Source organism: Populus nigra, chromosome 16 (assembly GCF_951802175.1).
Source record: "Populus nigra chromosome 16, ddPopNigr1.1, whole genome shotgun sequence".
Lineage (NCBI taxonomy): Eukaryota > Viridiplantae > Streptophyta > Magnoliopsida > Malpighiales > Salicaceae > Populus > Populus nigra.
In genome coordinates, this window is record NC_084867.1 from 12,459,676 (window position 1) to 12,486,825 (window position 27,150).

The following is a 27,150-nucleotide window of genomic DNA, read 5'->3' on the forward strand; positions in this document are numbered from 1 at the left end:
GTTAGCACATAGAACAACCACGTTACACCTCGAAGATGGAATGGACCACCGACAGTCGCACTGCTACAGTTGTATAATACCAGCCGCCCTCGAAAACAGTGTATTAGTCAAAACCTTATCCTTGGTCTCTTGTCAGCGTAAGCATTCAACATAGATGGCTTATTTAAAAAAAAAAAAAAGGGGACAGATGATGGATTTTTCTACAAAAATATCATGGTTCTGTAAAGATTTTGGGATAATAATACATGTTAAAAAAATATTTATAAAATAACATAGTTTTATATTTTAGAATATTTTTTTATTCATAATTGTTATTTAGAATAATAATTGCATTTCAAAACATATTTATTTAATATATATTATTTAATAATTGTTTTTATAATTAATTGACCTATACAAAAATCAATTAAAACTTTTATAAAATTTAAAGGTTAGAATATAAGATTCAAAGTACAAAACTTTTAATTAAAGCTTGTGTTTAATTACTATTCTTAATAACAATCGTATTCAAATTATATTATTTTTTTAACACTTTTTTAATATTTTTTAATATTACGAAACTCTAAAATATCTAACACGACATCTATATAAAAGAAATGCGGGGAGAGGGGTCACAAAGCAAACATAGAGAGAGAGAGAGATTGAGCTAAGGACAATGATGAGGAAAATATTGGTTGCAGTGTTGATTGTGAGCATGGTCGCTTCTCATTTTGAGAACGTAGCGTCTGATGCTTCTGATTGCAATGACGCATGTACCACCGGCTGCGTTCAATCAAACACAAGACTTATGCGCCGTTGTGAGATCAAGTGTGGGATAAGATGCGGTCCAGATTCTGAAGTCGAAGATCACACAGGTTAAAGAACTTGGGAGTCTCAAAGATGAATGCTACCTGGAATCTATTTATGGAATAATTTGCAGCAACTCTTTTGACTGTTTTTATTTTCTGTCAAATTTTCAGTGTTGATAGTCTTTGTATTAGAAATAAGAAGGGAAGGGAAGGCGGGGATTAGGGCTATCCAATCTCAAATTTGAATAAAGAAAGGAGAGAATCACTTCTGAAACTTCAGTACTTGCTGTAAGAAATTGTAGCCTTTTGTTCTTGAAACTTGATGATCATCATTTTAGACACAGAAAAACACAGATTCATCTATCAAGCTATAAGGCACCAGTAAAGTACACACTGCAATCTGCATCGCGGAACAAGCAATTAAAGGAAATCATGATAAACGAAGTGGAAGAGGAGAGAGGCCATATTGTCATCTTCTGGAACGAAGAACCAGAAGAAATTCCTCAGAATCCTAAAACATCAAAACAGCAAATAACCTCCATAAATAAAATGGATTTTTAATGGAGGAGACAATTTCATTAGAAAGTTAAACTCAGGCTGGCCACTAATGCGCGCACAGCAGAAGACCACATACTAGTGCATGCGATAATTAATGTCTGCCATCTCAGATCTGCCTTTTTCTGCTTTCAGCAACCCTGCGTTTCGCAAATCATGGTGGGTCCATGAATAATAAATAGTATTTTTTACTTTACCAAACAATTGTTTTAATTAGGTAAAAATCTTAATTAACATCCCTCTCTCAATTTTTCAAAATATATATTTAGTTATTGTTATTGATTTTTTTTATTCATTAACATAGAGGATTCTCATTTTGTTTAATTATATGGATACATAAGTTTCTTGATTTATATTTAATTTTTTAATTTGAAAAAAATGTTAAAAAAGCTTTCATGTTTTATTTTTTTTTGCTAGTAAAAATTATCAAACAAAATCGTGACGTGTCACGTTTGAAATAGCTAGTAAACTTGATAAAACGTTTGTGAAGGTCAATTAATAAGACATTCCAAATAAATAACCTAATAGCTTTTGTTTTTTAAATTTATCCTACTAAACAATTACCTTGCCCTATATATATATATATAATAATGAACCGATATCATGTGCTCCTCGACGAATTTATTAAGTCTCTTGGTTCTTCGCTCTTTTCCGATGTGGTACAAATCTGGTCCTATTTTGTTCAAGGGTGTTTTTGTCCTAAGGAAAACGCTTTGTCCTCTTTTTGCTTAAAATCTTGATAAAACAATGATTGGAGTTATATTATTTGTGTAATGGGAATAAAATAAATTGATAGATTCAGATGGGAATGGATTAAATTGTAGAATAACAATTAACTTTATATCTATAAGGTTTAGATGTAAAAATATATGGGTGGTGGGACAAATGTTACCCTCATTCAATATGGGGCTATTTTAACCACCTTTTTTTATTTTTTTTATTTTAATAAAAGTTATAAGATTTTTTTTTCCAGCCATGAGGGGATAAGAGTATCTTCAAATTAATTTGTGTGTTAACTGAAACTAGATCTCTTTCTAGGCGATCTTGATTAGTGTATTAGAATAAAAAGGAAATAAATATATTTGATTAAAAAGATATAAATAAAAATATAAAAATAATTATATTGAGATTTGTTATTTCAACATAAAAAAGAAAAAAGAAAAAAGAAAACATATCCTCTTGTATTAATTATATTCATTTCTTCTATTTCAAAACAGTAATTAAATGTTAATTCAAGGATACATCTATCATATCAACCCTGTATATTAAAAACATAATGATAAATTCTTCATAATTGTAGCTCCAAGATTTGAATTTAAAAGGGTCATTTAAGGGATACAATAAAGTAAATATCAAATTAAGAAACATGTATAAAATTTGACATAAAAGATCATTCTCTTGAGATTTGTTTTGTTTACATGGGCAGATATCACATTCTAGAAGGGGTCGAAAAGGGGGACTACACTGCAGGTCCGGATCTAAGATAAAAAAAAATTATAATATCAAAATATATATGTATTGAATTATATATTTTTTAAATATTGAGATTTTAATATCTTAGAAAAATATTTTTTAAAAAATAATATTAAGATAATGATTTATTGGATTGACCAGTAGATTACTCTGTTAAATATACAATTCGAGCTATAAAACCATGTTAATCTCATAAAAATAAATTAGAATAAATACCAGTAGATTACTCTGTTAAATATACAATTCGAGCTATAAAACCATGTTAATCTCATAAAAATAAATTAGAATAAATTATAAAGTTGAATTTCGAATCAACTTAATATCGAAGGATAAAATTAAAGAAAAATATTTATTTTAAAAAAACTGAAGTCAACCCGGTTTAAGCTGTCAAACCTGCAACTTGAGTCATGAGGATGAGGTAATATCATAGAAAAAAAATATAAAACATAATTTTCAACCAATCTAATATTAAAAAATGTGATTGAAAAAAAAACAAAAAAAAACATGAGCCAACTTGAATTAATCTGTCAAACATATAACTTGTGTTACGAAAAGATATTTTCATATAAAATAAATTATAAAAAACTATAAAATTTAATAAGAATAAAATTGAAAAAAAAATAATATTTTTTAAAAATAAAAATAAAATATTCATGCATGAGCGTGGATACTCTAATAACGAGAATACAATAAATATTCAAAAAGTTTTGGTTAGCTCTTTGGTGTTCGCAACCTGAATTTTAACTACATGTAGTTTAAAACAAAAACTTAGAGCTCGTCAGACAACCGCATGACAATTCCAAGCCGTTACTCAAGCTATAATCACGCGGTCATGGTTCCTCAACCAGGCTTAGGTTCCTGTCTCCTTGGTGATTAAAGACATAGAGCTACGCTCCTCTAGTAAAAATCCTTCTCGAGGAAAGTCTTGCCGTTATGAGCTTCTCGATCAATTTATTAACTCTATTGCTTCTTCACTCTTTTTCGATGTGGGACAAATCTGGTCCTAGGTGTTTTTATCCTTGAGGAAAACGCTCTGTCCGTCTTTTTGCTTCGAGCCCCGGTAGTATCCAAGGGGTAATATGAAAGCACGAGGAAGACCCTGAGCAGCTGAAACTACATTTAGTTAAAATTCATGTTGCAAACACCAAAGAGCTAACCAAAACTTTTTCAATTTCCCCTATAGTTTCAGTACACAGCAAGATAGCTTCTGTAGCGATTGGCTTCCTGTTATACCATGAGCACTCCCAAGCAAAAGTAGTTGTTCTTGGCGGTCATTTTCACTTCTCTTCGATACTTGTCGGTCTGTTCCTTTGAATACCAAATCGCTAACCAAAACTTTATTAACATAGCTTTTTCCTCAAGGATAAAAACACCTAGGACCAGATTTGGTATTCAAAGGAATAGACCGACAAGTATCGAAGAGAAGTGAAATGCCTTAACCACAACTCGTTATCTTCAATCGAGTATGCAGTGATTGTGTCTGGACCACCAAGGTGCAGGAGTAGAAAAGGTGCCCAAAATGCCTGGATGGAATTGTTTGCTTTCTCTGAACTTTTACCTGATAAATCTCCTTGGCTCCTGGCTAGATTACCCAGGGCAACAGTTGCCACCATGTCTGCTGATAGGTATGCAGACCAAACGAGAATCCTGATCCAGTTTATGGCAATGGTCTTACGTCGAGAACCAAATACGATGAGGATGGTTTGTAGTAAGAGACTAAGCAAAACCATTCCTCGAATCTCCCAATTGTTCCACAAATTTAAGACTTCTTCAGGCAATTGCTTAAGCATTGTATCTTTTCCTCAGCAGTGGAAACTAGTTTCTCTCGATGAACCCTGAAGAAACTGTTCTGTAAGACGAAAAGTGAAAGTGGATATCTCTAAAAAAAAATCTGAAAACGGATAGTGAAAAGCTTGCATGGCCAGCTTTTGCAAACCATAGTTACATATACAAGTAAGAATTTGGTACTTGGCTTGAATACGAAGGAATGAAGAGACGCTAAACAGTAATAAAGAGACTTTACAGTTGTTGTCTTCACTCCTTTTCTTTTCTGGATAGACATTAGACAGAGCTTTTTGGACTCTTAAAAGAAGGAATTCTGAATATCAATACCATGTTTTAGCGCTAAACTCCCCAAAGTTTTGAATATGTGACTACCTTGACTTATTAATTAAGTAAACCAGATTTACTGTGCCCCAGTGTTTTTTTTTTTTTAATTCTGCCCTTTAAGAACCTAATTTAAAGCTAATTTAGCTAAAAATGTTTAGAAAAGACAAAATTAAAAACAATTGATTAAAGTGGCACCGAATTTACTGTGTCTAAGATTTTTTTTTCATTTTTTTTAATTCTTCGGACCTAATTTAAAATTAATTTAGCTAAAATTGTTAAGAAAAAAGAAAATTAAAAAAAATAGATTAAAGTGAAACATGAGGAGGATATGGGTGGTGTTTTTGAAATTTGTATGAAATATTCAACTTAGTCCTTATTCTTTAATTATGAATTATAATAATTGGGACCCTATAATTTTTTAGGTTTCATTTTTTAAATCAATTTTGGTCTAAAATTTTATTTTTCTTATTTATTAGTTTCTAGATTAAAAATGAGAGAGAAAGTTGTCAAATTTCAGTGATAGAGAGAAAAAAAATATTATTTATACATATTATAACCATTAAAATAATAGATCCTGGTCCTAAATAGTTCTATTTGGTGAGGAAAATTCACTTTAGGTATTTTTTTTACCTTGAAATTACCTAAAAAATAAATCTAAGCTTGAGATTTGTTTTTGGTTTTGAGTTGATTTTAGGTTTTGGGATGGTTTTTTAAAGTCACTGATTGGTTTTTCAAGGTTCTATGGTGTTTTCAAGATTTTTTAGGTATAAAATGGATTGAAAAAAGATTTTTAAGTAAAAAAAATCAATTATGATTTCTGGCCACTATAATTGCCGGAATCTAAACAAAATCAGACGACGTGTTATCTGCCTTTATATTTTCAAGTGCACGAGCCTACCTTTGCAAGCCAACAAACAAGGCTTTATTAAATGAGTCACTCTTGTGAGGCCCAAGAATACCTTGTCTTTTTCTTCTTCTTTTTTTATCCTTAAAAAAATTCAATATTTGCTTGATTTTGAATATGTACTCGTATGATTAAAGAGTTGATGTCTTATCTCAAGTGTAGAAGTGTCAAAGTAATAAATAACCCGGCAAGCTGCGGTTGAACCACATGGAGGTCAATTATACAAATAATATATATATTTTATTTAAAAATTAAAAAAATCTTTAAGATATGAGATTAATGTGAGGATTAAACAATTATAAAAACAGATGTCAAGGTTAGAGGATCCACTAATAGTATTAGAAATAAGTAAAATATAAACTTATTATAAATTATTAACATGATCATATTAATTATCTTATTTTTGTAACACCATACTTATAAATATCATCAGGCATTCATGTTGCTTTACTTGAGGCTTATATGATCGTTAATTTAAGGGCCCGTGGGATTAGTCGAGGTGAGCACAAGTTAACATGGATACTCATGTTAATAAAAAAACACTTTATTTAAAAATATTATGAAATATACAGAAACTTCAATTTCTCAGTGGCTAGGCCTCTAGATAATAATTTATTTTAAAGAGATAGAACTAATAAAGTGTTGGACAGTAGTGAAAAACAGGGTGAGTGTCACTCTTCTACCCCTGTACTTAGATTTGTCACTACATTAATTTTGTCAAGAGGATTATCTAATCCATCTACGAATGTGTAAACTCTATATTATATATTGCAACGATAGCATCCCATTCAGCTTTCACTGTTGTAAATATGATGCAGCTACTTTAGATCCATTGAATCAATAGCCATCCCTATAATCTCTCAAAATAAATAAATAAAAATAAATTAGGACCCTCTTGGGAATTTATATGAGAAGATCTGCATGTTATATATCTGGTGGACGTACGGTTGTCTACAAGTGAGGGTCCTGTTTTCTAACCTTTTTATTAGAAATGGGCCTTAGTAGCAAGGATGATACAGCTCTAGTTCAATACTTTTTTTTTTTTAATGTTGGTATTTGGATTAGGTTATGTATACTTATCTAATCTATAAGTTCTATTATATAAAACTTCAGTAGCTCTAAAATTTATAAAACTTGAATTAATAATTTTTAAAAAATAAATTTAAAACCTGACCAATAAAACTATAACTTTTATACCTTAATACTTGAGATTGACTGTGTTGTATTACTGATACTCTCTTTAAGCTTTCACGCCACCCACGGGTCAGGTCTTCTTATGGTCGTTCGAGTTAATAGCAGTAACAAATGGGTGGGTGTTTTTAGGTAAGCAATAATAATAATAATAATCTATGATTAGAAACTTTATATATATATATATATATATATATATATATATTATTTTAGAAGTATAAAATTTCATTTTGAAATTATATTAGAGTCATTTTACTTTTTTGTCTCTTGTCATTTCTAATCTAGAATATTAATCAAATACAATCCTAGTTTTATTTAAAAATAAAAAATAAAAAGACATTCTCTAGCTATATTAGTACATTAGAACATTAGAAGGAATGAAATTATTTTGAATGTAAATCTTAAAATTAATGGTCTCTTACAAATAATAAAAAAAAATTTCTAATTACTTTTAGAAAAAATATTCTATAATTTTTGCCTCATAATTTAAAAACTTGACAAATCATTCTTAAATTATTCAAAGACTTGTGTTATGCTGTGATGTGTAGACTCGTTAACAATCCGAGGATCATAAATAATAACGAATATTTGAGTATAATTAATATCATAAGAACACTTTTAGTGTAGTGCCCTTCTACTTAATATAAAGAAAGATTGCGACACCTCGTCTAATTACATAATAATACATGGTATTTAGAAAGCTATTCAGATTGCGTAATTTTTAATGCAATTTTTTCAATACATGCATGCAAAATGAAGCCCAACAATACTGTTTCTAGTAGGAACTAGCTTGTATAAGTTAATTCAATTAAATAATTATGGACACAACATAACAAAAGCTAGTACTCTTATTCCATGCTTAAACTGATCTCATTATTTGATGGTGGTTGACCAGTCCCTTGACCATCTGTTTGTGCTGATACAGTTAAAGAAGATCTCAGTTGCTCAAGCTCTTGATTTTTATGCTCAAGCACGAACTTAAGAACTCGCTCTTCGCGCTTAAGCTCTCGCTCTTCACGCTTAAGCTCTTGTTTTTTACGCTCAAGATCTCGCTCTGTATCTGCCACACGCTCAAGATCTCGCTTTGTATCTCCCACAATCTTTTCAAGTTCTTTCAACCTCTTCAAAATAGCAATATTATTAACTCGACATTAGTAATTAACAAATAATTGATCAATCAATGTAAATTATTCTTATTTAAAAATAAAAATTAGGAGTCTCATGAATTTCAATTTAATTTCTTGTTTCAGTAAATATAGAGGTAATTTGACTAATTTCCTGGTATTAATGGATTAAAACTTGCTACCTAATTAAGTACAGTAATATTGTTTTATATGCATGCATGCTGTTATAAGTACGCAAATTAAGTGCAACCTTGTTTAAATAAAAGAATGTGTGGTGTAAAAACTGGCGCAGCACTGGATAAAGAAAATGTACGTAAGGTATTTCTGAAAATAAAACAACACAGCATGAATATCAAAAATAGCTTATAATATTAAGATTATTAGTTTGACAGACTACTAAAGACCTTGGACATTGAATTTAGCGGAAGAGAAAGAGTGGCAAAGTGTAAAGCATGGAAAATTGACTAGTCATAATTAAACTTGTCTTTTCCTTTGAAAAAAGAGAGAGAACCTCGTAGGATAATATTAAAAAAAATATACTAAAAAGACACTATTGCTTCTAGACACATTGTTTTTACTCTTTTATCTTTATTAAAAATATATTATGTTTGCAATTAGAGGTACGAATAATTATCTTTACCAAAAGATGTATTAGTCATTATAAAATTTATTAAGAACAAAATAGTCCAGACATGTTTCTTTTGCTACAGTGTCATAACTGATTTGCACTTGAAAACAGGAAAAATAAGGCTTTGGGCAAGGGGCTCTTTTATCTTTTGCAAAAACAAAAACAAAGTTTTAAAGTATTGAGATGGAAGTGGAACATACCTCATCGGCACTCGATCTTGATATGGCTGCAATACCTTCCAAATATTTGTCTCTAGCCTTGGAATATTCTTCTTCCTCCTCCTTCTGATATTAATTGAATTTATTATTAGATATTCAAGTAGTCATCAGTTAATAAAAGCAAATATCTAATATTAATCATTTATTTTAATTTTTTTTAGATGCAAAGGCATCAATATTACAAAAAAAAAAATATTTAAAAGACACCAGTGATTTATTGTGCTTCTAGACATATTGTTTTTACTATTTTACCTTTATTAAAATAATGGTTATGCTAATTGGCAATTAGAGGTACAATTAACTTTACCAAAGAATGCGTTAGTCATTATAATATAATATGTATCAAGGATAAAATGATCTGGATATATTTCTTTTACTACAGTGTAACAACTTATTTGTACTTAAAAGCAAGAAAAACCTAGGCTTCCAGCAAGGGGCTTTTTTGTCATTTGCAAAAACAAAAACAGTGTGTTTACATTCATACCCTTTGACCCTAAAAAAATTAAGTAGCGAGGATGTTTTTGTTCTTTTGATATGGTTTTGTTGTAATTCTCAAGTGGTGTCAAGGGTATTTGGATATTTTAATATGCATAAATTATTATTTAAATTTAAAGATGGCTAGCGCGTGTTTTGGACAAGCCAACAAGTTCGCACCTCTGGTCTTTTTTTGTGTGGTGCATGCGACGCTCAAATTGCACCGAATGTTGCCTTTCAAGGAGGTGTTTGTTGCACCTCACCACCCTTATCACAATGGTGAGGCGCGTGTTCACGATCGTGACATGGAAGAGCATTGGACGCGAGTTTTTCCCTCTCTCCCTCTCTCCTCTCTCTCCTCCTACAAAACCGTGTTGGCCATTGCAAAAAAACAAGAAAGCATGACTATTTGTTTGTTAAGTTAAATTACGTCCTATTTTTTTTATTGCAATGTATTTGGTCTTGAATTATTTATTAAGTTAATTTGTTTTTGCAATTTCATCTCTTGGTACTTGATTTTTATATATGATTTGGTTCTAATTCTTTTAATTGAAATGTATTTGGTCTTGAATCATTTATTGAGTTATTTTTTTATTTCATACCTTTACACTTGATTTTTTGTTTCAGATTTTATTTTCGTTCTTTTAATTATGGTATGTTTGGTCTTGAATCCTTGATTAAATTAATTTGTCTTTGAATTTCATCCCTTGATTTTTTTTTGTATCGAATATGATCCTCACTCTTTTTATTATTAATTTTAGTTGTTCTTATCCTTTTCTTTATTGAAATTGTTTCTCAATTTCATCCCTTATAATTTTCTTTTATTTTTTGTGTCAAATTTGGTTCTCTTTCTTTTCAAGTCTATATTTTTTAAACCACTTCTTTTTTTAATTTTTTTTTCAAGTTTATCTCTAATTATTTTGGTTGATTGGGGATTTTTCATTGTTATTTTTTCAACTTTTGCTTTTTATATTGTAATCTGACCTCATATTCCATATCACCAGTTCTTATAGTTAAATCAAGTTGGCTTCAGTCATTTAAAAAAGAATAAAAATTGCATCCATCATCATTAAGTTCGTTGGAAATTGATTTTTTTTTATTTTTTATTCTCTTTGTGAATATGATTTTTCATTCTAATTTTTCTTTTCAATTCAATATTTGATGATATTTGAGATTTGACCATCAATGTTTTGATTTCTAATTTTTTATCCTTCACTTTTTTCAACAAGTTTTAATTTTTATTCAATTTCATCCTTATATTTATAATTTTGATTTTTTAAAAATATTTAGTCCTCATTCTCTTGGTTTTTATTTTGGATTTATTTGTTTTTTTTTTCAATTTTGCCATTCAGTTCAGAATTTTTGTTTATCCTTTTAGTTTTTTTCCTTTTCAAATGAGGTCCGTACTCTCTCAAATGCTTTTTTAATCCTTTGAATTTTTTATTTCATCATTTAATATTTTATTTATAGAAATTTGGTCTCCTTACTTTTTTATATTTTTTGACTTGAATATTGTTTTTGTATACTACAGAAAAGATCAGCCCAGCCTACAACAAAGCGCCGGTCCACAGCGAAGCGTGTGCCTTCTGTCTGGTTTGTTAACCTTCCATTATTTGAAAGGAGATACGTATGGGTGTACTTTTTTTTTCATGGTAGGTAATACAATAAATATAAAGATAGGTAGAGTATTATATATCTGACCTATATATTGGATCTTCATTTTTGAATTTACATGTATATTTAATTATTTTGTGAGATAATTAGTGTAGAGTATTTTGCTTTTTTTATGGACAACAGACTTTTTTTAATGAAAATGTACCATGCAAAGAATTGTATCCAATAAAGATAAGTATGTAAAACTAGAAATTAGCTTCGATAGATGTTAATGCAAGTATAGAATTAATTTAGAAGCAATCCTGAAAGGGAGAGTTAATAAATCCTTATTGTCATTCCCAAGCACGGTGCCTCTAATTAGAGTGTGTTTGGCAGTGTGGTTGCGGGTACTTTTCAAATAATTTTTCGTGCCAAAATGCATGCCAACGATGTTTTTTTATTTTTTTAAAATCATTTTTGACATCAGCACATCAAAACGATCCAAGACGTACAAACCATATTAAATTTTAACAAAAAAAAAATTCAAATTTTTTAGAAACGCCGCTGCAGCCGCGTTCCCAAAATGTTATGCTTATACTCATATAGCTTAAACTTTTTCAATATTATCCCTCTAGTTTTTAAAATTACCAATGTTACCCTAATCGTTAAAAAGCTTACCGTTTAAAATTGGTTTTTGAATTATTTTTTTTTTGAAAATGTTTTTAAGTGTTTTTATACAAATAATAACATCCATGTATGTGAGAGGAAGTAAAAGAGAAATGTAAGGAAAATTGAAAGTTTTGATAGTTATTTATAAAAAAAGAAAAAAAATGGAAACTATTTAAAAAAACTATAGGGTAAATTAAAAGGTTTTAAAGTATTGAGATGGAAGTGGAACATACCTCATCAGGGCTCGACCCTAACATGGCTGCAATACCTTTCAAATATTTGTCTTTATCCTCGTGATATTCTTCTAGCTGCTCCTTGTGATGTTAATTGAATTTATTATTAGATATTCAAGTAGTTATCCGTTAATAAAAGCAGGTATCTAATATTAATCATTTATTTCAAATTTCTCTTAGACACAAAGGCATCAATATTACAAAAAAAATATTAAAAAAGACACAAGTGATTTATTCTGCTTCTAGACATATTATTTTTACTATTTTACCTTTATTAAAAAAATGGTTATGCTTGCAATTAGAGGAACAATTACCTTTACCAAAGAATGCATTAGTCATTATAAAATTTATCAAGGATAAAATGATCTGGATATATTTCTTTTACTACAGTGTAACAACTTATTTATCTTTCAAAGCAAGAAAAACTAGGCTTCAGGCAAGGGGCTTTGTCCTTTGCAAAACAAAAACGGTGTGTTTACATTCATACCCTTTGACCCTAAAAAAATTAAGATTATTAGCGAGGGTGTTTTTGTCTTTTTATATGGTTTTGTTGTAATTCTCAAGTGGTGTTGAAGATATTTGGAAATTTTAATATACATAAATTATTATTTAAATTTAAAAATGGCTGGTGTGTGTTTCGGATAAGCCAACAAGTTGGCGCCTCTGATCTCTTTTTGGGTGATACATGCGACGCCCAAATTGCACTGAACGTTGCCTTTCAAAAAGGTGTTTGTTGCGTCTCATCACCCCTATCACAGTGGTGAGGCGCGTGTTCACGACCATGACACAGAAGAGCATTGGACGCGAGTTTTTCCCTCCCTTCCTCTCTCTTCTCTCTCCTCCTAAAAAACCATGTTGGCCATTGCAAAAAAACAAGAAAGCATGGCTATTTGTTTGTTAAGTTAAATTAGATCCTTGTTTTTTTTATTGCAATGTATTTGATCTTGAATTATTTATTTAGTTAAATTTTTTTTTCAATTTCATCTCTTGGCACTTGATTTTTATATATGATTTGGTTCACATTCTTTTAATTAAAATATATTTGGTCTTGAATCATTTATTGAGTTATTTTTTTCATTTCATACCTTTACACTTGATTTTTTGTATTATATTTTATTTTTATTCTTTTAATTATGGTGTGTGTGGTCTTGAATCCTTGATTAAATTAATTTATCTTTGAATTTCATCCCTTGATATTTTTTTTGTATCAAATATGATCCTCACTCTTTTTATTGTTAATTTTAGTTGTTTTTATCTTTTTCTTTATTGAAATTGTTTCTCAATTTCATCCCTTATAATTTTTTTTTATTTTTGTATCAAATTTGGTTATCTTTCTTTTCAAGTATATATTTTTTAAACCACTTCTTTTTTTAATTTGTTTTTTGAAGTTTATCTCTAATTATTTTGGTTGGTTGGAGATTTTGTTTTGTTATTTTTTTGGATTTACCTTTTATGTTGTAATCTGGCTTTATATTCCATATCACCAGTTCTTATAATTGAATCGAGTTGGTTTCAGTCATTTAAAAAAGAATAAAAATTGCATCCATCATCATTAAGTTCATTGAAAATTGGTTTTCTTTTATTTTTTATTCTTTTGTGAATATGATTTTTCATTTCAATTTTTCTTTTCAATTCAATATTTAATGATATTTGAGATTTGATCATCAATATTTTGATTTCTAATTTTTTATCCTTCACTTTTTTTAACAAGTTTTAATTTTTATTCAATTTCATCCTTATATCATTAATCTTGATTTTTTTATTTTTTTTTTAGATTTGGCCCTCATTCTCTTGGTTTTTATTTTTTATTTTGGATTCATTTGTTAATTTTTTTTCAATTTTTCCATTTAATTCAGAATTTTTGTTTATCCTTTTAGTTTTTTTTTTCTTTTCAAATGAGGTCCGTACTCTCTCAAATGCCTTTTCTAATCTTTTAAATTTTTTATTTCATCATTCGATATTTTATTTATAGGGATTTGGTCTCCTTGGTTTTTTCTATTTTTTCTATGCCCTACCCAGAGTAAATCTGGGACAATTATCGGGTCACAGGTCGAGTGGGTTAACTTGAGTGAACCCAAGTCAACCGAATCTTTTTGTGGTATATATAAAAAATTCAAAATGATACCATTTTGAATTAATAAAAAAGGAAAATAGTCAACAGATTTTGACCCTATTTTGATTGGATTTTACACAAGTTAACCAAAACATGATTCAACCCAGGTTTTTGGTTGTCTTACAATTGATTAATGTTCTATAAGTTTATTTTGATGATTGTTATTTTTTTATTTTTCTTTTCAATTAGGTTTTTCCTATCTCATGATCCACGTAAGAGGTTTATTCGGATGACCCAAGTTTTTTTTAATGTCGCTTTTTCATCCTTTTTTATTTTGTCCTTCAAAATTCAATTATTTTTAGAACTAATTTTTTTTTTATTTTTTTTATATTGAGTTATCATATCTATTTGGTTCTACTCATGAGTTTTGACAACCACATTTGTTTTTGCTCGTGCTTTGTGTTTTAATACTTTTTTATTATTGATATTTTTTTAATTTTATCTTTTTATATTTTTATTCTAAGGGATTGACGAATTATTATTTTTTTAGCTTTTTTTCTAAGTTGTCGAGTCTTGGATATTTTTTTGTTCTTTAAAATCTAATAACAGTGCTCGAAACATTGTTTTTTTACATTATATAAAAAATCAGCTCAGTCCACAGTAAAGCATCAGCCCATAGCGAAGCATGTGCCTTATGTCTGGTTTGTTACTAAAAATAAATTCATTTTATCAAGGATAAAAAATCAACAAGGCTGGACACGATGTATAATTGTACTGACTTGGAAAAGCTCTACCTTCCATTATTTGAAAGGAGATATGTATGGGTGTACTTTTGTTTTCATGGTAGATAATACAATCCAACAATTTGAATATAAAGATAGGTAGAGTATTATATATCTGACCTATATATATATATATATATTGGATCTACATTTTCGAATTTACATTTATATTTAATTATTATTTATATTATTTAAGAATAATTTTGTGAGATAATTAGTGTAAAGTATTTTGATTTTTTTTTATGGACAATAGACTTTTTTTTAATGAAAATGTACCATGCAAAGAATTGTATCCAATAAAGATAAGCATGGAAAACTAAAAATTAGCTTCGATTGATGTTAATGCTATGCTTATACTCATATAGCTTAAACGTTTTCAATATTATCCATCTAGTTTTTAAAATTACCAATGTTACCCTAATCGTTAAAAAGCTTACTGTTTAAAATTGGCTTTTGAATATATTTTTCTTTTGGAAATGTTTTTAAGCAAATAATAACATCTATGGGTGTATGAGAGCGGGTATATAAGAGGAAGTAAAAGAGAGATGCAAGGAAAATTGAAAGTTTAAGGTTTTGATAAATTGGAAGGTTTTAAAGTATTGAGATGGAAGTGGAACATACCTCATCGGGGCTCGACCCTGACGTGGCTTCAATACCTGTCCAATATTTGTATCTAGCGTGGTCATATTCTTTTTGCTCCTCCTTTTTGTTTTCGTTGAAGATTGCGGTGAAACATTAATCAATTTATTGTTAGAAATTGAAGCAGTTATCAGTTAATAAAAGCAAATATCTAATATTAATCATTTATTCCAAATTTTTCTTGGGCACGAAGGCATCAATATTGACTAGGCTCATGATCCACATGGATTAATAAAATCACTTTATTAATAAAATGAGAACATTGAAATGGAAATAATCTGATTTGTTATTTTATTCTGACGCCTAAACAAATGTTGCCGGAAACATATAATTACTATTACTTATGAATTTCCAAAATAATGAATTAAACAAACATATATAAATTGAAATAATCTGATTTGTTATTTTTGGTATACTTACCCGTGTCAATAAATCCAATTCTTTATATTCGTATGCATTAATTTCGTACTGTGCGGTCAAGCCAAGATGTAGCATGAGAAGGGAGACATGAGTGAGTAACTCTCCACCTCTTCTCAGTTGTTGAGTATGTTCTTTCCATGGACAATGAGCTGCTGCATATGCTACCATTTCTACCCAAACTTCATTTATCGTCTCCCATCGCTTCTCGGGTTCCAATGAAAGCAATTGATTGGCGAGCACAATCACACCGACTAGCGCTGACTTTTCTGTTTTCCAGAGAGCTTGAAATTCCTCACTATCAGAAACACGTGATTCACTGTTGCGCAATTCCAGCAAGGCACGATGTACCTCCACATCATAATCATCACCATGATCTTTTTGATCCCGCAAGCCTTGCAAGGTACGTTGATATGCCTCATCACCGAATCCTTTAGAGAGCATACTTGGTCTTATCACCAAAAGATACATCATGTATTCAGATAGGCATCTGCTTGTTTCATATTCTGTGGAGACATTGCTTCCATCTTTATTCAGATAAGCATCTGCTTCTTTCATATCAACAAGATAACAAATATCTGTTGCAAGATGCCAGACAAGAATGCTCCGACTGAATTCTACTTCAGTCGTGCACCACTTGTAGTCCCGTAACAGTCCCTCTCTTTCTAGCACACCATCTCCCCTCTGACCTATTATTTTGCTTCTGTGATTCATATCACAGACATGCAAATCTTCCTTAATCTTCTGAGCTTTCTTTCGAAGATGTCCGAAAATAAAACCCTGTAGATCAACATTCAAATCTTTCCGATTCACATGCATCTGCCTCATCATTTCATCGATTCCCAGAAATTCCAAGAATTTAGGTGGCTCTCTTTCAATGGAAGAGCTTATCAGGTTATACTGTGATATGGATCTCGACCACCTCTCGCTTCTAGTTAACTTCCTTATCAGAGAATAAGTTGCATTAGTCAGGCCGTTCCCTCCTTTATCAATCAACCAAATCATTGTCCAGTCAGACAAAAAAAGGCATAAAAAAGCATAAAACTCCAGAAAAACTGCGGCCGCAAACAATAAATACGTAATCGCAATGTCGGTCGTTGAGTAGTCATGCTTGTCAATCTTGACCTGGAAGGTAATAAACGCAGTAACAGAGAGCAGAGAGCTGATAAAGCGAAGAATGATTCCGCTACGGGAGTAAATCAGAGGCGCTTTAGTATAAAGCATATCATATATCAATCCAAGCTCAGCCTCTACCACCTTGAAGGCACCGTCTGCTTCATTCTTGGAAATCAGATCCCGGCTTCTTATTAGTGGAAGAATGCCAGCGACAAGATCCTGCATCATGAACTTGGATATATATGAAAAAACATAAGCTTGAAGAAGATAATCTCGCTGTTGGTCTTGTGGAGGGGTTCTTATTATCATACGATCATAAGAATCCCAAAAATCTGAGAGAGAAGAGTTTTTCAAACTCTTGGAGCATGAAGACCAGAGCACCCAAGTCCTCTCTGCGTACTTTGCAATGCCAACAACGAACATTGGGCTTGCTATGAATGAGAGGATACCACTACCCCAGGACCTTGAGAAGACATAAAAAGCCACTCCGACTTGGAATACAAGACCAAGTAAATGTCGTTTCCACAACTCGTTATCTTCAATCGAGTATGCAGTGATTGTGTCTGGGCCACCAAGGTGCAGGAGTAGAAAAGGTGCCCAAAATGCCTGGATGGAATTGTTTGCTTTCTCTGAACTTTCACCTGATGAATCTCCTTGGCTCCTGGCTAGATTACCCAATGCAACAGTTGCCACCACGTCTGCTGATAGATATGCAGACCAAACGAGAATCCTGATCCAGCTTCCGGCATTGGTCTTTCGCCGAGACCCAAATACGATGAGGATGGTTTGTAGTAAGAGACTAAGCAAAACCATTCCTCGAATCTCCCAATTGTTCCATAAATTTAAGACTTCTTCAGGCAATTTTTTAAGCATTGTCATCTTTTCCTCAACTGTGGAAACTAGTTCTCTCGATGAACCTTGAAAAAACTGTTTTCTAAGATGAAAAGGTAAATGTGGATATCTTTGAAAAAATCTCTTAAAATGAATAGCGAAAAGACTCTTATGAGAAGAGAATTCTGCAGTAGATTTTGGGTAAGGTATCATAAATTAGTTGCTGCATGCAAAGAAAAAGGTATGGGATGCATTACAAATTAATATTTGGAAGTGAATTCTGGGATATATCTCCTTTAACTCAAAGCTTGCATTACCAGCTTTTGCAAACCATAGTTACATGTACAAGCAAGAATTTGGTACCTGTCATGGGTACAAAGCAACGAAGAGATGCAAAATAGTAAGAAAGAGATGCTGCAAGAATGAAGAGACTTTAAACTAGTCGCTTTTCTCCCCTTTTCTTTTCTTGATAGACAATAGGCATTGCTTTCTGGACACTCAAAGAATTCGCATGAGATTAGTTCTTTAATCATGGATGCAGGTACGTTTCTGACGCTGGGAAGGCAGCGAGGTGAACTCAAAACATTATGGACAATGGGAGAACCTGAAAGGCACTGCCCGCACATCCAATTTCAACCCCCTGGCTCTCAATAAGCATGTAAATGTGCTCCGCCCCTCTAGTTGTTCTGGTTTTAGTTTTAGTATACAAAAGGAGCTCGTAAATTTTATCTGTATAAGTTTTTGGAGAGCCGCTCTGGGAGTCGCTTATTCCAGCATCGACTCTATACTCACCCCCGGCGTAAGAACATGCAAGTCTTGCGATTTGAACGGCATGCAAAATCGCTTTCACAAACCATAGTTACATGTACACGTAAGAATTTGGTACCTGTCATGGGTACAAAGCAACGAAGAGACGCTAAATAGTAATAAAGAGATGCTGCTTGAATCAAGAGACTTTAAATTTGTTGCTTTCCCCCCGTTTTCTTTTCTTGATAGGCAATAGACATCGCTTTCTGGACGTTCAAAGAAGGAATTCTGAATATCAAAATGACGAGTTAGAGCACTAAACTTCCCAAAGGTTTGAACATGTGACTACCATATACTAATAAGTTTCTGCCTTGCACTGGTGGAATTTTGCATCTTCAAAACACAGAAAAAATTCAGAAATTTGGATAGATAACCTATTCAACGATAGTCATCCTCTCGATGATTAAAACAATGGGTTTATCCAGCATCTTTTCATTCTCAAGAGATTCTAGCTAGATAGGCAAAGGCTTTGCAAATTTTTAGCGGTAATAAAGTAGTAGTCCTATTATTCGTTACGGTAAAAGAATCAGGAGCTAGTACTCTTAAATATATAATTATAGACACATTAGGAATGTTAAACAATCGGGAATGTTAAAAGAACAATCTTAATTCAATATTTTAAATTATTAGGTGAGGTTTTAAAATATAATTTATATTATTCTCTTAAATAAAAGGTTTTTGAACTTGAAACATGCACAGATCTATATTATATTATGCTTAATTTTTATCAAATAAATAGAAATTATGAGATTCGAACTCGTAACCGCTTGGTCATCAAAGCTCTGATATCATGTCAAAGAATCATCTCAACTCAATAGCTTAATTTATTAGGTGAAATTTTAAAATATAATTTATATTATTCTCTAATAAGAAACAAGTTCTCTAAAACATTTTTTTATTTTTTTATATATGGAGGTGGATCTGTTCCTTGATCATCATTTTGTGTCGACAAACCTCCTAGAAAGTCTCTATGCACCTGTTGATGTTGTGTTAAAGCAGTAAAAGAGATGTCAGCTGCACAATCTCAGCTAAAAGAGATTTATATTATTCTCTTGCTCTTTTGGTTGTTGTATTAAAAATTATACTTTGCATCCTTAAAATTCATTCTATCAAGAATTTTATCAATTAATTGACATATATGCAAACTATTAATCATTTCTTTTGTTTAGCCATTGCAAATCATTTCATTTTCACCTAAATATACAGAGGTAATTTTGTTATATCTGATTAATTTTTGTTGGAAAAAGTACGAAAATTAGAGTGTAACAGTTTTATATAAAAAAAAATGCATGCATGGTGTAAGGTTTTTAAAAACGCACAATTAAAAATGTATCGAGATATAAAATATAAATTTAATCATCATATTACAAAATAAATTAGTGAAAATAAAAGGATTAGAAACACTCATTAATAACACTACAATGTTCAATCAATATGACTTTGAGCGTGGTAATTCTTCTACGATGAAAAGAAAAGGAACAAGTCTCAAATTAGACTCCTAATTATATGGTGGGTTTTGATTGAATGTTCTAAGAAATTATTTTTCAATTTGATCCCTGATTTTAAAAAGTTTTAAATTTTATCCTTTCATCTCCAAAATTAGGAAAATATTCTAATGAAAAACATCATGTTTCCTTCACATTAACGATATCGTTTTCATTGCCTAGAATGTGCGTTCTTGATGAAATCTATTAGAAAATGTGGATGGAAGAACTCAATCGTGAAGTTTTTAACTTTTGGAGATCCAATTTCTTGAAGATAAATTTAATTGAGATATGGCTCATAATTTTGATATTTTTTTAGCCTTGTCCCTGTAATTTGGCTTCCACAATTCCAAAATAATAATAATAATAATAATAATAACAACAATAATAATAATTAATAATGATGTGGATAATTCAAAATAAATAGTGTTTAAAAGAGAGTTTTGCTAACATTGTTCATGTCTTCATAACATCTTAATTTTAAGAGATTGAATGGGTGATTAAAAAGGTTTTTTATTATTTTAAAGCATATGTGACCAACTTTGCAAATCATTATTACATAATTAAGATATGGTAGTTGGCTAGGATACGAAGCAAATAAGAGCAAGTTGTAAGAATGAAGAAACTTTAAATTAGTTGCCTTTCGATTTCCTGAAGGACAGAGATTGCCTTTTTTTTAGGAAATTTTAGGGTGCACTGGCTTGAGTACCAAGCAAAGAAGAGATGCTAAATAATAATAATAATAATAATAAAAGCAGTTTACAAGATTGAATTGGCTATCCTTTCTCTTGATGGCAGAGTTTTCTTTCTTTTTTTGGACACTTGAAAGAAGGAACACTGAATATCATTGAGGTAAGTAGTATCTTCTAGCTGAATTTCTTGCAGTAAGATGCTTGAACATTGAACTCCCGGAAGGCTTGAAAATCATGTAAAATTATTCTTGAAACCTTATTTAATAACTTAAAATATATTAAGTTAAGATGATTCTTCTATATTCTCAACAATAATATCGAATCTGTTTTTAATAATTCGGTAAGCACACTATCAAAGCTTCTCTTGAAAGACTCAAAAAATTCACATTCAAGCTGTGACCCAATATTACAGTCATTTCCTAACTTCTGATCAATTCTATAGTAAATGTATACAACTTTTGGTAAAACTAATTTATTAAACCATAACGTTTCTTTCTCTTTTTCTCTCTGTTTTTTTTTATATATGATTTCTTTGGGTAATTTATTTTAGTTTCTTCAAAGGAATTTTGTGAGGTTTGGTTTTCTTTGGAGGATTTTTTAAAAAAAGATATTTCTTGGATGTTAAGGGATTTCGGGTCTGAGTGTGAGATATTTTATTGGGAGGTTACTTTCTTGAGAGGATTTATTGAATATTACACTATTATTATTTTGGGTTAAATGGTATCAAGAATTGGAATCTAGTTCAAAAGAATTCGCCAATCGGTATCAACACACTCATTGGTCTGGTGGCCGACGAGTCCCCTCTCTTTCTACTGATAAAACCAAAAGGGATGTGATCTTCTGTTTCAATTGCTGAACATGACAGTTCAAAAGACAAATGATGCTCATAAGAACATGCTAGTTTTTAGCTCATGTGGCTTCTGATCCATTGCTTTCAATGAATTTAAGTTGTGTTTCAAAGCTGGAGTGATATTAGTGAATCCCCAAGTCACTAGAAACAGAACACAGAACAGTTTCCAGACCAAATTAGCCGAGGTTTAAAACTTGGTCACAATATGAGATAATTATATGCTACAATGAAGTCGTCCATCAAGGGGATTAAAACATATAACAGTTCCCTATTTGAAGTTTCTTCACCTATGGCAGATTACAACTAATAGCCACTCCCTTAAATATTCTGACACATTGAATGCAAAATCATGATTTACGTTTTCTGTGAAATAGCCACCTTGATTAAACCAGCTTTGTTGGCAGGGCTAAGGGGCAAGTTGCTAAGAATTTCTTCAAGAAGCATCAAGTTAAAGCTGCTACCAAGGTTTCAGGTCACCGACTGGGCCTGCAGTCCAGTTTAAGTTCTCACCTGACTTCAGGTAAACAGTTCTATCATGCGGCAATTTTCGAGCAAGTCCATTCAAAACTTGATGGAAAGCATCTCCTGCTTGAGCAGGTTGTGGGAATAGCATTGCCTGCTTCATTGAAGGTTTTGCAAGCAGTCTCTGCTTCCTCAATAACACTTCAGGTGGAATGGAAGTGAGTATGGTGTTCAAATTTGGAACATCTTCCTCGTCTACAAACACCCCAATTTCTTCCTATGAGATTGCATCAGCAAAGGGTAAAACAATGTCGTCAACTATAATAACAGGGATACAACCAAATATCACTACTTCAACCAATCTCGGACTCCATGGAGCCCAGCCGAGGGGGTACAAACAGAAAACAGCTCGTTGCATGTCTTCGTAATACGTTGTTGGGTGCTCTGTGGAAATGTCAAAAAGTGGATTGTCCTTGAAGTTCTCCCAGACTGCTGCTCGTGCACCTCTGTAAACATATGAAACAAATTGATCGGTAATCTCCACTTAAGCCTCTAATATATATAGGATCGTTGCTAAAACATAAAATCTATTCTCTCTTCCAATTAGCTTGACAATTGAATGAAGAAGTCCAAACATTCTATTTGACCTCTTTCGTTCTAATTGAAAAATATGAAAGGGTCATGATTCTAGTTTCATAACTCATACCATAAAGGTTCCATTTCTATTGATATTTTGTTTGAAAATATACTTAAGCCTCACATTCTATGAAAAAGTGTTTAAGTAATTGAACATGCAATCACTTTCTTAAAAATGTGAGAACCATGTGAGAATTACCTTGCATAGTAGCCACCTTCTGGGTCATTTCCTACATCATAAAACAATCCTCTGAAGTAAACAAAAATTGACCGAGGTGTTTTTTCAGGAATCAGGTGGGTTTGCATTTTCTGTGAAGGAGCATATAGAGGAGCTGTAATGAAGCCATCTTTTAAGCAAACATGATTTCTTTGTCCAAAAGTTTGCACCAAGGTGGCACGTTGGAGCAAGGGAAGAATTCCTTTTTCGGTAACCTTCTCTTCTTGCAAAAAGGATAAAGAATGGAGGAACATAAATTAAGAGTTGATGGAAATAAAAAGAAACTGCCAGAATGCAACACTTTATTACTAATATATATCAATAATTAGATATACCAGAAAGATAGCAACCTCAAAAGCTCTTTAGAAAACCACATATTCAGGTCAATTAATTCAAAAATCAGAATGCATTGAGAAAATTTGTCAACAGAATCTAAAGGAAACAAACGAAGGTAAATAAAAAGGAAAAGGCTTACTCACTTAATAGTGGAAGCATGCACCAAAGTCGTGTGGCACAACAAAAAAGTGGTCAGCACCTTCAGTCCGATTCCAATAAAGCCAGTTTGAAGAAATAAGTTATATAACACTTCTTATCATTCGTGGTGATTTGAAAGGCAAAGGAAGGCCATTTGAAGTCAAATCACAAGTTGTATATACAAGGGTATAAAACCAATCACCTTTCTTGGGATTGAGCATTCGTACAGGGCTAGATAATAGGAACCGATGCATAAAGATCTCAGCTGCGAACATATGGGTGAGGCATCTTGGGTCCTTTTGCAGAATCTTCTTATTGTATTTGCTTGGAAGTTCATAGACAAAAACTTTCAGCCTTCCAACATGATCATCTTCCAAAACATCTCAAGCACTACCTGCATGTTGTATAGCCCAATCATACTTAAGGATCTCTCATTCATTGAACTCCAAACAACTTTTGTAGTTTCTGAAATCTACACATTATCAAATTATGATTCAACAAATCCACTATTCATAAGAGAAAACTTAATGTTTCATATAAATCAGCAAGAACAAAACCTTCATTTTACCCTTTCTTTACCCCCACATTTACCAAATCACATCTGATATTGCCAAGTGTTTTTATTATCTTTTACATTGTTTTCCACAAGTCCCTATTACAAGATGTCATGTGTGTCTAATATACAATACTTGGACAGTTACAATGGCTTGAGCATTATTATTTTTAACTTTTCAATCTCTAACTTGAGACAAATTAACCCTCCAGTGTGATCTAGCTTTCCAGACTTGGGCAGTTCCTCTTCATAGTGCATGTAATAATATAAAGACATAGAACAAACAGAAACAAAGAGTTAGGAAAGCTCTTTCATCATATGTTATGGCCACCTATGTCATCATGAATAGAAATGTATCAGGTGCTAGACACATTAATGACCATCTTCACGCCAAGTTGTTTCCCCAATATAGAAACTCAAGACATTAGAAACCTGAAAAAAATTCAATCATGCTTTTTCTTGACCAAGTCTTTATTAGCATACGATCAATTGAAGTACAAGCTTAGACCATCTCAACCAGATATGTTCACCTAGGTGAAGCTGAAAGTAAGCCCTAGAGAAGTTGAATTTTACTAGAGTAGCTAACAATCCTAATATCATCCATTTCCATCTATCCTGCTTCAGTAGCACTTTTCTCTTCCTTAACTCTTCTCGTGATTGCTACATCAACAAAGAAAGATTACTACAGTACATTCTAGTTAGTTTCAACAATAAATGTTAAGCATCAATTCTCCAATACATCAACAAAGAGATGATATCACTGTTATACTGGTAGACATGAACTAAATTGGTAGACATTTAGCAATCAAACTGAAGTCAGCAAATCATCAATTTTTACTTAAATTTAAGTAAATCCCAAACATCCACCAACCTAACTATTACTTAAATTTAAGTAAATTCCAAAAACCCACTTACCTAACTATGTAATATAACTAGCAAAAACAAATAACTTCAAATAATTAAGACCTACATTACATTACAGTTAAAAGACAAAAAAATACCACAAATCTATCTACTAATCAACTGAGAACAATATTAGACCCCTAATAACATAAAACAAGATAAACCCAACAAAAATTTATAAACTTTAACAAGGAATAATTTAAAGAAAAACCAACCTGAAATCCTCTCAGTGTGTTGACTCCTGCCAAGCTCCACAGCACCGATACTCAAAACAAGACAAGCATACCAAATAACCCCAGCAAAAACCCACTTCCAAATCTCCATTTTCTTGCTTATAATCCAATGAAATCACATAAAGAAGGAACTTCAAAGAACCAGAGAGCAAGAAAGGTGGGCTTTCTGGAGGATATTGCCACAAAGAATAAGGCTTTTTTTAGCTTATGAGGAGAAAGGAGAGATTTTTATTCTTCAGATATATTATTACAGTTGAAATGTCATAAGAAGTAGTTAAGATGGAGTTTTATATAAAAGAATCACAAGAAATAGAGACAGAACCGGAGATTTTGATAGGGAAGGCCAAGCAAATTGGCTTCAAGAACACAAAGAATATTTTTTAAGGGTTTTTTTTCAAAGTTTTTTTTATTAAGTTTTGTGTGATGTGTGGTCTGATGAAAAGTCCATCTCATCACCAGACCATAGCCATGTTGTTCAACGATTCAACCTCCTTTTTATTTATTTATTTTTTGGTTTTTTCTTTCTTTTAATTAGTTGTAGTGTTTAAAAGTTTTTTAGATTTAAATAATTTGAGGATTTTGTGGTTGAAGCTTTGCTGGTGCCAGCAGTCCTATTAATTTAGTTGGCATTAATAAATTGCTAAGTTGGCTAATTAATAATTAATGACGAGGAAAATGGGTGAATTGAGTCAAATTTGGAACAATATTGGTCAAAAATGTTTAAACAGTATTTAATGGAATAATGCTCTAAATATAATTAATTTTTAATGTAAGATAAGAAAGTGTTATGTGATGTATGTGTTTTAAGGCATTGTGAATTTCTTTTTAATTAAGAAATAAAAAAATATTTTTATGCTTAATAAATAAATAAAATGAAATGATGAATAAAAAGTGTTAACTCTAATTGAATAATAAAGTTGAGAGCTAATGTTTCTAGTAAAAGCAAAAAATAGATAAAAATACAAATATTTTACACCAGTACTCTATCCCATTTTACAAGTTTTAATTTATTCTATATTAGAGGTTAATTTTTATTGTTAATAACAAATTATTTTTATTTTTAAGATCATCATTAAAATACAACTCATTTATATAAAATAGAAAAAACAATTGCAAACAAATTATAATAATTTCTTTGAAATATTATAAAATTAAAAATATATATATATATATAAAGATCAATCACCAAAAACAATGTTAAGCCATACAATTTAAAAACTGAGAGAGAGAGTCTGTATTAATTAATATTTAAATATAAAAATGCAATGAAAAAAAAAAGAGGTGGCAAGCATTATTGTGCCTAGTAGGCGAGGCCTACATACCTAATAGGTCAGGCCTATGTGTCTGACCGGCCATCAAAAAAACCCAGGTCACTATGGTTTTATTTTTTTTTAATTTTTAATCCACTTCAAAAAAAATTATAACAAGTGACAAGTTGTTTATCGTAATGGACGACCTGTCACTTGATTTACTGGTTTTCAATCACATGTTAAAAATATTTTGATAAGTCAAAATCTATATTGACCCGTTTCTAAGGCAATCTAGATCCACATATTTCTTTGTTTCATCTGCGAGGGTGCATAAACCCTACGCCACCACTTGTAATTTCAGAAATTTTCAGTGTGGTTCTTGAGTTTTCCAGCAACTTCTCCAATCTATTTTTAATCTTCGGGAGGATTGTTTTGTAAATTTTAGATGTTTAATGTATGTTTAAATTATTGTTAAAATTTTATTTTTTTAATGGTTTGTAAACATGTGTGATTTTTTGGTGTGTGGATGGGAAATTAGTGGAAGAATGGTGGGTGTGTGTGTTTTTGCATGTTTTAGAAAAGATATTACATGGATTTTATAGCAAGTTTATAAAATTTTCAAAGTTGGGGAATCCAAAAGCATGTTATTGTCCATCCAATTTTGAATAATTATTTTTTAATTTTGTTTAAATATCTTGCATATTCAAAATTGTATTCGTGATTTTTTTATAATATTTTATTGAGTTCAAACTTGATATAATAATTATAGATATCCTCCTTTTCATAAAAATT

At 31.1% G+C, this 27,150-nt stretch overlaps 1 protein-coding gene and 1 pseudogene across 1 annotated transcript; both read right to left on the reverse strand.

Moving 5' to 3' along the window:
* Window positions 1–15,286: 15,286 nt before the first annotated feature.
* LOC133675682 (uncharacterized) lies at window positions 15,287–17,985 on the reverse strand. Its single transcript, XM_062097134.1, has 2 exons — window positions 15,854–17,985; window positions 15,287–15,496 (listed from the first exon to the last, which is right to left on the reverse strand). Exons 1-2 carry the CDS (start codon window positions 17,843–17,845, stop codon window positions 15,386–15,388), a joined length of 2,103 nt encoding a protein of 700 aa, XP_061953118.1. The 5' UTR covers window positions 17,846–17,985; the 3' UTR covers window positions 15,287–15,385.
* Window positions 17,986–21,816: 3,831 nt separating this feature from the next.
* On the reverse strand, window positions 21,817–25,523 carry LOC133675199 (probable beta-1,4-xylosyltransferase IRX10L; annotated as a pseudogene).
* Window positions 25,524–27,150: the final 1,627 nt, after the last annotated feature.